Source organism: Bos mutus, chromosome 15 (genome assembly GCF_027580195.1).
Source record: "Bos mutus isolate GX-2022 chromosome 15, NWIPB_WYAK_1.1, whole genome shotgun sequence".
NCBI lineage: Eukaryota > Metazoa > Chordata > Mammalia > Artiodactyla > Bovidae > Bos > Bos mutus.
In genome coordinates this window covers 71,973,607-71,987,191 of record NC_091631.1, presented here as the reverse complement: position 1 = coordinate 71,987,191, position 13,585 = coordinate 71,973,607, and the positions used below count along the sequence as shown (strand labels likewise).

At 34.3% G+C, this 13,585-nt stretch overlaps 1 protein-coding gene across 1 annotated transcript in view; it reads left to right on the top strand.

The window, feature by feature from the left end:
* PGR (progesterone receptor) overlaps positions 1-5,453 on the top strand; it is a 112,143-nt gene extending 106,690 nt beyond the window's left edge. Inside the window, exons 7-8 of the mRNA XM_070384312.1 lie at positions 869-1,026; positions 3,813-5,453. Of these exons, the coding sequence (XP_070240413.1) occupies positions 869-1,026; positions 3,813-3,968 (314 nt within the window). The 3' untranslated portion in view covers positions 3,969-5,453. The remainder of the gene's footprint in view (positions 1-868; positions 1,027-3,812) is intronic.
* Positions 5,454-13,585: the final 8,132 nt, after the last annotated feature.

Below are 13,585 nucleotides of genomic sequence, written 5' to 3'. Positions count from 1 at the left end.
AGGTCACAACAGAAGAACCAGAAAGACTTAGGAGAAAGGCTGTAGGTTTATTGACTACGTAGTGGAAACAAGAGAATGGGCTATAGTAGGGCGCTGTGCCTAAGATTTGGATGTATGAATTAAAGGTTTCTGAGGTAGAAGTGTGAATTACCAGTTAACATCATAATGGAAATGAGAGGCATTTAACAATAAAATCAGCAACAAAATTTGAGTATTTACCATTACTGTTATTATTTAATATTGTTCTGGAAGACTTAAACAATGTATTGAACCATGAAGGAGAGATGACAGCTACAACTGTTGGAAAGGAGAAAATAAGGATATTATTTGAGTATGATATTGTTGTATACCAAAAAAAAAAAAAAAAGATAATCCATCAAAAACTGTTATATTTAATAATATTAATAAATGAATACATAAATAAAATAGAGTATAGCCAAGTGGCTGAATATAAGAGAAAATGCAAACATCAATGACTTTTTCTTGTATCAATAGTCAGGAGACAAAAAAAAAAAAAAGATGCAGCATTTGTGTAGTTGTAAACTTAAACTAAATATTTGAGGCAGGAATGTACAATAATGTCAGATGCTCTTTTGAGCAGATGCTAAGTCAAATGCATAATCCATTAATATGGCTCTAAAATAAGCTGAGATGTTCTTTAACTTACCTGGTTGTTGTTACCATATTCTTCAAAAGAACTAGAAGTTTTACATGTCCTAAAACTGTTAGTAGCACTCTTTTCTATTTAGATATTTGTTTCTAGAGTTGCGTATCAAAAGAAATCACTGTACAGTTCAGAAATTTATATTATAAAGTGTTAGGGTCATCTTTTTAAACATAACTGCCACTTGTAATTATCTTCTTACAGTTCCTTTAGAAGGACTAAGAAGTCAGAACCAGTTTGAAGAGATGAGATCAAGTTACATTAGAGAACTCATCAAGGCAATTGGTTTGAGGCAAAAAGGAGTTGTCCCTAGCTCACAGCGTTTCTATCAGCTTACAAAACTTCTTGATAACTTGCATGATGTAAGTATTTTGGTTTTTAGAATATCAGTGATTGTTTTCTGAATTCTATCTATTACTTTAGTGTGAAATGCAAGTTTTACTTCATGTGTGTTCGTCAAATTTATGTTTGTACTTAGACTTTAAAACAGTACTTGCATCATACTGCTCACAATTTATATTGTGCTTTTTTCATTTTCAGTATAGATCACTGAAATATCCTTTTACTAGTATTTGTGAAATTTGAGAGTCATGTAATGGTTGATAGGAATTGTGATACATATTCCTGAAAATGCTCCAAAATGTTTTTGTCTTAAGTTAGAAAATATTTTATGTAAACTGGAAAAGCAAAGATAGGGACGTGGAGAATAAGACTCTCATACCATTTTGGGTGGAGTTATAAGTCAGCAACAATGCTGATGGATAATCTAGCAGTGTGTGGTAATAGTTAAAGGTTGCATTCTTTCAAATCCCCACTTTTTAGGGTTTATCTTAAATAATTAGGCAAGTATTTAAGATATGTATGCCTCACTGCTTATACATGAAGGAAAAAAAAAAACAAAACACCTTAGAAATGCCTAACACCAAACTGGATAAATATATAGGGTTCTGGAAATTACAATTACAATACAATTCTGGAAATTAATCCAGCAATACATCTTAGTCAAGATGTATTGCATACAAACTTTTATCATTACTGTGTTCAGAAACACTAAAATAATAAAGGCATAAAAATCTCTCTGCTCATTAGATCAAATATGAGGCCTCACTGCTGAATGTGAACAGCCAAGAATTATTAGCCATTTAGATAAAAGTCTCCCAAATGTAAGGCAGAGAACAAAATAAACAGGAAAAAAAATGTAACTTGAAGGAAAAAGCTCCAGTGCAGATAACAGAAGAAAGCATCAAAAATTAAAATACTCACAGAAATAAGAATGATGGTGCATCCATGAAAAAGACTAGAAAACATTTTAAAAAGAACATTTAGTGAGAAAATACTTTTGGATAATTAAAGGAGGGCATAAATTAAAAATTCAATATAAAACTCAGAAAATATAAATCTCAGGAAAACTCAGATAAAAGTAACAAAAAAGAAAAAGATATGAAAATGTAGAGAGATAGCAAATTTAGGGGATTAACCCACAGGGCTTCATTTTCTAGTTCGTAGTAATCTCCAAAAGAAAGAGTGGAAAAAATCAAGGAGAGGAAATTGCATAAGTAATCTTAAAAGAAAGATTGCTAGAACTGAAGGATATGAATTTTCTGAGCATAAGAGTATACAGACTCAACCCAATTGAACCAAGGCACATTATTGTAAAATTTAAGCATACCCAGAATAAAGAGGGTATCCTAAAATATACCAGTGAAAAAAAAGCAAGTCACATCAAATCATCAGGATTCGGAATGTTGTAGAATTTCTCAACAAAAACACTAGAACCCAGAAAATAATGGAGAATTTTGAAGGAAAGAAAAATTTCAAAGAATTTTGTACCAGCCAAACCATCAAACAAATATGATGGCATCATGAAAGTATTTTCAGACTTTCAAGGTCTCCTAGACCTTACCTCAAATACAGCCTTTCTCAAGGGCATCTGCAGGATTTCTTACAACAGAACCCTGGCGTAAGCCAAAGGAGTATGAGATTCAACCCAGGAGAGACACAAAGGGGTGTCCCAGCACAGTAATTAATGCACAGGGTTTCAGGGTACTAGCACCAAGAAAAAAAAAGTTAGATTTGAGATATTACTAATTGTATGAACATACTGAAGTAAGTTTTTACAATTCTGTCAGAGAATTTGACTATGGCTTTGTGATAAATATAGAAAAAAAAAAAAAAAAAAAGCAGAAAAACATGAGGTGATTAGCACTAGCAAAATTAAAGTAACTCATATAGGAAAGGAAATGTAATCCAGCAAGAAACAATAAAAATTTTTATAATATAAATGCTAGATATTGATTTAGTCAAACATTGAGATATATCTATATAGAGAATAGGAAGAAGAGAAAGTATGTGTAGTTGAGGAGATGGGTGTATAATACAAGAAAGCTAAATCCTTATTTAATAGGATCTTAATAATGTAAACTTTGGGAAATATAATTTATTAGAAATACAGAGGTAAATATCAAATGACCCAAACTAAAGTAATTCAAAGTGGTTGCATCTGTGTTTTTGCTCCTGTAGGTCTTGCAGTACTATCTGACTTTCAAAAATATGTGCAAAATATTATTTTGACAGAATTAAAATTAGATTAAAATAATGCCTTCCTGGCAGCGCAGTGGTTAAGACTCTGTGCTGCCAGTGCAGGGGGTGTGGGATTGATCCCTGGTTGGGGAACTAAGATCCTGTATGCAGTATAGTGTGGCCAAAAAAAAGTTAGATTAACATGAATCAGGTTGGGTTGTTTGTATTGACATAGAAGAGTTTGCCTATTGTTATGTGGGAAAAGCTGGATTAAGAAATAGACTATAAAGTAATTTCATTTATGGAAATATATATGCATATATATATTATGCATATACTTGAGTATGTGTAACCAGAAAAACTTGAAATATACCAAATGTTCACACTGCTTATCCAATAGGATTACAGAATACTTTCATTTCTTGAAATCTTTCTATATATTAGAATGTTTCATCATATGTATGTAATATCTTATATATTATTCTGGAAATGGAGGGAGTTTTTTCATTTTGGTAAAAAACAACATCTGAAGCATTTCTATTATTAGAAAAATAAGCTTTGATGTTTACATAGTTTGGAAATGTATTATTTTCCTTACATGTTTCTTATCTGTTTGTTAAACCAACAGCTTGTCAAGCAACTTCATCTGTACTGCTTGAATACATTTATCCAGTCCCGGGCACTGAGTGTTGAATTTCCAGAAATGATGTCTGAGGTTATTGCTGCACAGTTACCCAAGATCTTGGCAGGGATGGTGAAACCTCTTCTCTTTCATAAAAAGTGAATGCCATTTTTATCTTTAAAAAATTAAACTTTGTGCTATGTCTGTTTTTTTTTGGGGGGGTCATGATTTATGAGGTCACGAGTTTTTACTGTTTTTCTCTAAGCCTTACATTTATAATGTGTCATACTGTGTAAATTTCAAAGAAAAGTTGTGAGATTTAATTGTTTTCCTTTATAAAGCATAATTCAGATTTTTAGTGTTTTTGTGAACCCATATTTTCCTTAAGAGTTTGCAAGGTTGAAACAGTACTAAAGTGATTGTTAATGTTAATCTTATCCGTATCATTTCATATCATTCAGGTGACATTTTTATCTTTCACATATAACAAAGCTACTTTAGAGAAAAGAAGAATCTTACAGGTAAAAACAAAAAGCTGTTCTATGTTCTTTCTATATAGCTCCTTTTGTCTCCCTGATTATATTTACAAAAATGAAACAAATTGGTATGCAAAATTATAGCTATGTGAGTGTATATACTTTTTTGTGAGAAGGTAATTTATAACCTTAACCATATTTTCCAAAGGGTTTTTAATGCAAAAAATATATAGAAAAAGAGTTTAAAATTCTTGAAATAGATTGATGCTCCTCAAACTAAGAAAACCAGCTTATATGTTAAGACTGTTTCCCAGATCTGAAACACAGATCTCTAAGGAGGTTATTAAGGAAGGAGAGCCATAGTGTTATGACAAGTATATCACGAGTTTTGCAGTTTTCTACTAGCCTTTTGTGGGGGGAATTGTCCTTTAACCAGGCATTCTGAATTGAAATAGGAAGCCAGAAAGTCTGTGGTCTAACTCCACCCGCTACATCTAGGACATGTGGACAGTCACTTATCCTTAACAAGTCTCTATTATATTTCCTCATATTTAATAATAACTTTCCTGTAACAATAACTTTCCTGTAGAATGTTCCTTTTGGTCAGAGCTTGTTACTCACTTTTCACATCAAAGAAGAAAGGGATGGAGGGTAGGTGGGGGGAAAAAAAAGAAGGGAGGGGAAAAAAGAGATAAGTATTACTCTATTGAGTGGGCATAGTGGACAAATCACAGTTAAAATGTTTTCAGTGTCTCTGATCCAGTCTAAGAGATATTTTAGGAAACATTAAATACTGGCTTAAAATAATATAACCAATAACTAGAAAACACACAATTCACATTGTTATATGAGCTGAAAATATCCCTTTGGAGACACACAAGTTTTTTTCTGAGATATCACTGGACACCTAGATGTCACTATTTTAAACAGGTCTATGTAAAAAAAAATAGGTGTCACTGTTTTTTTAAATAGACCTATTTAAAAAAAAAAATACACACACACACACATATAAAACAGGAAGAAACACTGGTAAAAACAAAAACCAATCATTTTTTCTTCTAAATAAAATAATTTGTACCAATTTTAGGCGTATATATAATTTTTAACAGTTCAGAGAAACTAGTAGACCTAATTCTTTTTTGAAATTTCTTTAAAATTGGACATTCCCTTATAAATAAAGCATACTACTTTATGCAGATTAATAGTTACTAATGAGAAAAATAAAAAAAACTTTGAAAACAATATAGGAAACATTTACTAAAGCATCTGATTTCTTAATGCATTTTTAAATTACCCATTCCCTTAAACTGATAGATACTTAAAGTTTACCAAGGGGCAATAACATAGAATCATCAATTAATGAATAATAATACAACCCCAAAACAAGATAAAGTGATTTCATCTGACCAAAAAAACCTGGCAGATCATAATGTTACCATAACTGTTTCTTGCCAATAACTTCTTCCATTTTCAAAATGAATTAGATATAGAGCAGCTGTAAACAGTGAATCTTCATAAGGCATTTGAAATAGGGATTAAAACAATTTCTAACCAGGACCCATGGCTTGAGTTCTTTAGGTCCATGTCCCAAACAGGTAATAAACAAATTTCATAATGCTTGGTTATAACATTCAATAAGAGTTTAAACCAAGAATTTCAAATAGTCTTAACATTAGTAAAAAAAGGTCTCTTCCTTAGTGTGTCTGTCTACATGTCTTTTTCAGTGAATACAAATGTGTTCTGATGCAATGCTGACTGCTGTCTAGTCTTTCAAAGTCTTAAACACACAGACTCATTCTCTCTCCATTCTCCAGGCCAAAGTTATTTTCCTAAAATGGATCTAATTTTGCCATTTCCTCACTGGAAAATATTCATTGACTTCCAGTCACCCACTGCAGTGTTTCTCAACTATATATATAGCTGCACATTACAGTCTGAAAGAATTAATCGCTCAACTGTCTGACTCTTTGTGACCCCTGGACTGTAGCCCACCAGGCTCCTCTATCCATGGAATTCTCCAGGCATGAATACCAAAGTGGGTAGCCATTCCCTTCTCCAGAGGATCTTTCCACCCCAAGGATCAAACCCAGGTCTCCCACAATGCAGGCAGATAGATTCTTTACTGTCTGATCTACCAGGGAAGCCCACTACAATCTCTAGGAGAGCTTGTTACAAATATCCTTTCCTAGGCTCCATCTTCAAAAATTGTATTTTAATTGGTCCTTCTTATCAATGCAGTGACATAGGAGTCACTCTGAAATGATGTTCAAACATCGGTTCCTGTAACTTGACTCTCTTTATCCTCCCCTGTCATACATTCACCTTTTATTCCAATCACACAAATCTTTAGGGTCAGTCTTCTGCCTTTATTTCCCCCTTTTGATACCAGTCCTGTCTCAGCTCAAGGCTCAGCAAAACATCACTTCTGTCGTATCTTCCCTGCATCTTCCAGAGAGTGACTTTTTTTCTCCTAAGGTTCCGCAGATTTTGTGCAGTTCTGGATTACAATAGTGCATTATTCTATATTCTTACTCTACTACTAGTCTGAGAGCCACTTTGATATAGGACAGTCACGTTCCTTGTCGGGGAGTTGAATGACATGCTCTCTGGGTTTGGTATTACAATGAATCCCATGTGGGTTTGTTGCATCAGGATGTGTTTCCGTGTGCATGACTTGATCACTTTCTCTTCCCATGGCCCCTAACATCAACTCTTTAAATATTCCACCTTTTCTTTTCCTGCTTTGTGAGTTTTCTCCTTGTACTGACTATAACATAGAAAATATAAGTACATTTTTCATTTAGTAAGAACACACTTTATGCTCCCTGTTCTAAATTTTAAAACAGAATGGAGTATTATTTCCCTCCCTAATAAAAATTCCACAAATATAAGAAAATTTGTTTCTTAAGAAAATATAAGTAGCTCTAAATTGTATTCTAAATGCAATTGAGGTTTGTATTAAAAACCTCAGTATACAAAATTTTATCATCTCTGATTTCATTCAATAAATATTTATTGAGTGCCTGTTATAGCACAAGAAAATGAAGGTGTCTGAATCCTAGGATTTAATATTTCAAGCTAAGGTTTAAAAAAGTTAAAGCTTTTGAAAAAGAACATGACATAACCAAATGGAAGATATGTAGCCTCTAAATCTTTTCCTCTACAAATTTCTGCTTATTAATGTCTCTGTTCTGATGTAGTCGCATAACTTTTATCTTAATTTTATAGGTCATGTGCTTTCTGGAGGCTCTAAAGTGAAATTAAATCACACGAAGAAGGTGGTATATCAGACAGTACTTGAAGGACACTGAAATAGATGATTGAGTTAATAAAAATATTTCCCTGAAAAAGGTTTGAGAAGCCCTTTGGGTCTGAAGCAATTATACCTCCAGTGTCAGCTGTTATATAACAATTGCATTTTTATTTTTAAAATGGCACTTTTAAATTAGGCAGTACTATCATTTTTCATATTTCACATTAAAATAATTAGTTGCTGGGCAGATAATATGCAAATATGGTAGGTAGTATGTTTTCTCCAATAGCCATACCCTGTCAGCCTGTAAATTCTAAACAGCTACAGTGGATAGCGAGTACTGTGTAGAGAGCTGATCTAGACCCACTCTCCCTTTCTCTGCTGTTTAATACCTCTGAGCAAGTCTGATTAAAATTGCCTGTGCCAATTGTTTTGTGATTAATAGAAATGAAAATGAATACACAAGTGTTCAGAAATAGTAACTGCTATTTTTATGTTTTCTTTAAGCCATAGTTCGAGTTGTGATTTTATCAGATTAATCTGGTATATTCTATAGTGAAACCAAGGAATCTAGAAAATGAAGTTGCTTTATTGCTACCTCTGTGTGCATATGAATATTTAAAATATTTGATTTGAAATTAGAGTTCAAAGTATTCAGTTAATTTCTTCCTCTGAAAAAAATATAGTCTTTTGAGTTTGTGGCCTGCTTTATCAAAAATCTAAAGAGCCAGTTCCATTCATTATAATACAAAGAATAAAGGTACTGATATTGACCTTTTTAAAAAAGTATTTCTTTAAAATATAGAGAGGTTGACTAAAACACAGGCATTCCAAAAATCTATGCTATATAGTTCATGCTCAGATTATTTTTACTGTGGTAATAATTCTGCATAAAAGAACAATGGGTCTGGAAATTATAATGAAGTCATCAGCTCCCTAAAAATCATTCCTGTCCTTAAGGGTATGTTATAAAATTCCCAGAAGAGATCTTCATGTCTGCTTTGATCTTGCATTGTTTTGGTAAGAAAGCTATTAAATTTCTAGAGTTTTTACTGTGAATACCTGAGCAATTTCTCTCATGTACATGTACTCTTTGCATACCAGATTTCAGAATAGAATACCAGTTCTTTTAAATATTCATATAATCTCCAGCAATGGTGTATAAGTACTCAAAAGAACATATTTTTTCAATTTTAAAGCTATTTTATTTTTATACTTAAGAACTCATCAACCATGTCTCCAGTGATAAAGTTAATGGATAAGCAGACAACCCAAGAAAGGGTAACTACCAGTTGGATATGGGGAATTTTTGCAGCTCTTAAATTTTGCAGGAAATATATAGCCAGAAAATCTCACAGGTTTGCCAAGTCCTAAATTGCTTATCCACACTAGACTAAGCCATGTAATGATTTTGATGAAGATAATATTGCTTGATTTCTGTGGTTTCACTATGTTTTCCCTACTCAAAGTTTAGTGAAAAAGACAGTCTCTATCTCTCAACCTTGCATACATTATCTATTTAATATACCATTATTCCACACTCTCTGGTCCTTATCAAATTATCAAATTTCACAAGTTGAACAAAAAGCAGTAAAATAAATGACTGCTTGCTTCATATTATGGATGAATAATATGAATACCAATCCAGGTATTCATATTGATCTATGGATTGATCTATGTCCATATGAGTCCAGAATGTGAACTGGGTCTAGATAACTGTGTTCAGGTTGGCTCACATTCCCATTTAAACTCAGGAAAAGTCCTTACAGACCATCAGTTACTTGGGGCCAATAAAACCTGTACATCCAGGGTTAGGCATGAAATAGTATGGCCTTAAAAACGTGAAAGAAAAGAGGCTAAGTGTAGTTTTCTTTAATAATTTGTCCTCTCTACCATTAGATAAGATTTGAGAATTTAGGGAAGGGGGCATTGGTGATAAGTTAAAGGGCAGTAGTTCATAGTTGTTGTTCTGCCGCTAACTCATGTCTGACTCTTTGTGACTCCATGCTGTCCTCCACTGTCTCCAGAGTTTGCTCAAATTCATGTCCATTGAGTCAGCAGTGCTATCTAACCATCTCATCCTCTGCTGTCCTCTTTTCCTTCTGCCTTCAGTCTTTCCCAGCATCAGGGTCTTTTCCAGTGAGTCAGCTCTTTGCATCAGGTGGCCAAAATATTGGAGCTTCAGCCTCAGTCCTTCCAATGAATATTCAGGGTTGATTTCCTTTAGGATTGAGTGATTGTTCTCCTGTTCATAGTGGCAGTGATTTAACACATACATTACCTAAATATCCTATGGCTGAAGCAAAGACAATCTCAGAGGGCTCTGCTCCTCTTCTTGGAGTTGATCGCGTTCCAAGGCAGCGCTCCGGGCACTTGCCTGGAGGCTGCGCCCCGGCTTGTCCATGGCCCTGTGCAGCTGTGGAGCTTGGGAGAGTGTTACAGGACTGCTGGATTAGCCCCAAAATGTCAACCTCATTTTCAATTTACTGGCTCTTGTTGCTTTATGTCATGCTGACCTTACATGAGTTTGTTTGCTTTCTTTCTACTCGCGGAGAGATGGGAAGGCATTACTTTAAGCTTTTGAAAGCTAAAGCTGGTTGAAAGCTTTAACTGACAAAAGACTTACAGAGAAATGTGAATTAAGCAGCTAAGAAAGCTTACCCTCTCCATTGCTTTAAAGAAAATTAAATTATTAACTGCAGTGCGACATCAGTATCATGGTCAACATTTAGATATATATAAGCAAACTATTTAAATGATATTGTAATCTTTTGAAATTGCTCTTAATACATCAAATCCTAATATATCCAATTTAGCAAGCATAACTTTTTCTAAATGAAACCTACTTAAAATGTTTTCCTCTTGTCAGTTACATATAAAGCTTAACACCTCTTTCTATGAAATCTACTTACCTGTGAGAGGTTTTTGTTGTTGTTATGAATTATTTATAGAAAGCAGTTGTTTAAAACTTTTGCCATTAAACTTTTACGAACCCCCACCCTCAGAAAGCTAGATTTTTAAGTATCTCCCCACCAAACTGTATTCCTATTAAGAAATAATTGTTTTGTTTTCTTCACATTTTTTATTCAAAGACATATCAATTAGAGTTGCTGAGTAGCATTAACAATCATATCCACACTAATTTAATGGGTTTTGTGCAACTTTCATTGGGTAAATGAAAAAATGTTTTTAAAATATGTAATAGAAAAATAATCAATGGGCATCTATCATTGCTTTCTCTAAGAGCTTTAAAAGTCATGAGAAACATCAGAAGTTTTATGTAAAGTTCATATAATCATACCATATTCTCATCAAAACAGAGATATGCAGCTCTGCTTATTCCCTATAGACTAAGAATAGTATCCAACATTTACTTAAAATGGTGAGTCCTGTATTTGATATAACTGAGGGTAGAAAGAGATTTTTCAAGTGGCAGTCTTTAGACCTCATCATTGTAACCAATTTAGTTTCTTCTTATGAACTGAGTACAATGTGCATTTTCACTTTTTCTGATACATGTACATCCACAAGAAAAGTCAGGATATAGAGTTTTTTTTTTAAGTTTTTCATGTTGAAATTTGGGATAAAAACAAGAAAAATATAAAAATTCTTCATATTTTGCAAGGAGTAAATACAACTTACAGAAGTGAAATGGAGAAGTACTGTAAACAGTAGCTTTTCTCCTTTATTATTGAGTGAACAATTATGCTGATGATACAAAACATGATTATCTACAATGATAACAATGGTAAATGCTAGAAAAATAATCACATACTCTCCAATCATATAAAGTATAAATATGCCGAGAAGCTTACTTTTTGCTTTTTAATAAAGATGCCCATTTTCTAACTTGAGGATAAATAGTTTAGAAAAAAATCACTGATCTTTAAGTTTCTGTTTAGCTACCAGTTAGGTGTCAACATGTAAAAAGCAGGGAGAGAAAAAGGAGAGGGGAGAAAGAGACAGGGAGAGAGACAAGAAAGGGGAAAAGAAAGAGAAAGGGAGCAGAAAAGGAAGAATGAAGGAGGGACTACAAGAAAGAAAGAAGGAAGGAAGGGGGAGGAAGGAAAAAGTTAGGAACAAATTATCCATTTCAACTCTGAAACTAAAATTTTATTAATAGTTTACATTAATATAAAGTAACTGACCCTCAGTTATCTATGTTAATATAAAGAAGAAAAAAAGCTCTGAAATAAAAAACAAAAAAATTGTGGGTTTTTTTTTTTTTACAAAGTTGAAAAGTCTTACTTTAGGAGTCAGTTTTAAAATTTATCTTATTTAGGAATCATTTTGTTCTTCACCAACCAGTTACAAACATTACTGTGTTACATGTCAGTTATTCTACCATAATGTGGAGATAAGTAATGAATAAAATACATTAGACAGCAATCCTACCTTCTCTGAGTCTACAGTTGGATGGGGACTAGACTCAGGTAAATAGATAGTTACGATGTTGTGTACTGAATGTCATGGTAGAGAAAGTACAAGGAGCCATCGGAGCACATGAGGGGCACCTAGGCTGCATTTAAGAGTGGACAAAGGCATCTTGATAAAAGGTTTCTCAGTCGTGATCTAAAAGTGGTTTAATAATTAGTTGAGCATGCAGAATTAACAAATGCTCAAGGCAGGAAGGGAAGAGTATTCCAGCCAGGAGGTAATGGCACAGGCACAGACCTGATGGTGAGAGGACGGGTGGGAGCTGATGATGAGGCGGAAGAAAACCAGGTCCAGGAAATTAATGGTCTTGTAACCATGTTCAATTGTGCAGTCTTGATGCCTGTTTAAACAGGAGAGCAGCAGAATTCAGATTGGTGTATAAGAAAGCTCACCCTCACTGCCATCTGGAGAACAGAATTGGAGATAGAACATTTGTTAGGAAGTTGCAGTATTCTAGTGGAAAATAGTGGCCATAAACATAAGAGTTGGAGGTGATCTTTCCTCCTCCCTAGTTTTCCAGAGATTAAAAAAAAAAAGAACTGACAGAGTTTATGGAAATAGGTAAAATATGCCATATACACTGTCAAACATAGGTCAGATGCCTGTTCTGTCACTGCTGAAATTTCAAATTTTTCATTAAAAAAGATGATAAAAAACTAAGAAATTTAGTATACCAAATTCTAGAATCTTATCAAACAATCTCTACCCCTCTACCAATATCCTCACCTTTGCACATCTATTAAATCTCAAGATCCTGGATTTTACACAAAGGTAAGACTAGAACAGCTTAAGAATCAGCAAATGGGAAAAGAAAGGGAAACTAAGCTGTATTCAGCTAAAAAAAAATAAAGACATCTTTTGTATAGATCCTTCTTCAGATGCTGTTATTCAGTATAATTGCAAAATAGTACGTACAAAAATGCTTGGTTCTCTGCAAGGAGTCTTGACTTCTTGATGATGTCTTATTCATGAAGACTTCTTCGTGATGCCTTCACAGAGGGAGTGGAGTCGAGGAAGGAGGGCTGGTGAGTGAGAGAGTGGGGAACGAACTTGGCACATGGAAATAGCCTATCTGTGGCTTTTCATTTCACAGAGCCTTATTTTGAATTATCTTCCCCAGTTTCCATCCAGTGCTGTTCTTCCTTTTCCCTTCCACTAACCCATGACAACTGGGAAAAGGAAGACACTTACGTGGGGGCAGTGGCGATGGGAAGGGGTCTTCTTTCTCCTGGACCTCAGTGGCCTCGCCCGTCCCTCACCACGCCTGCTCATCAGAACCCACTGCTGTCGCCTCTTGTTTAAGACACTGGCTCATAATCGCATCTGTTCTCTTTTGTCCAGGATGCAGGGGGCTGTGACCTCTTTGTGACTTGTCTGATTTTGTCTGATTGTCTGACTTGTCTGATTTTGAAGGAATCTTCCATTCCTTCCTGGCTCAGCACATCCTTCTGAGGCCCAGCTGCTTTCCCCATCTGGCTTCTGTGTGTGGTCACCTTTTCTGCAAAGCCCCACCCAGCCGGCACCATGTTGAATCCATGCTTTCCTGAGATGTTTGCAGACTTTATATCCTTGCACTAAAGCCATGGTTTTCTTGGATTTCCCCTGACTAGTCT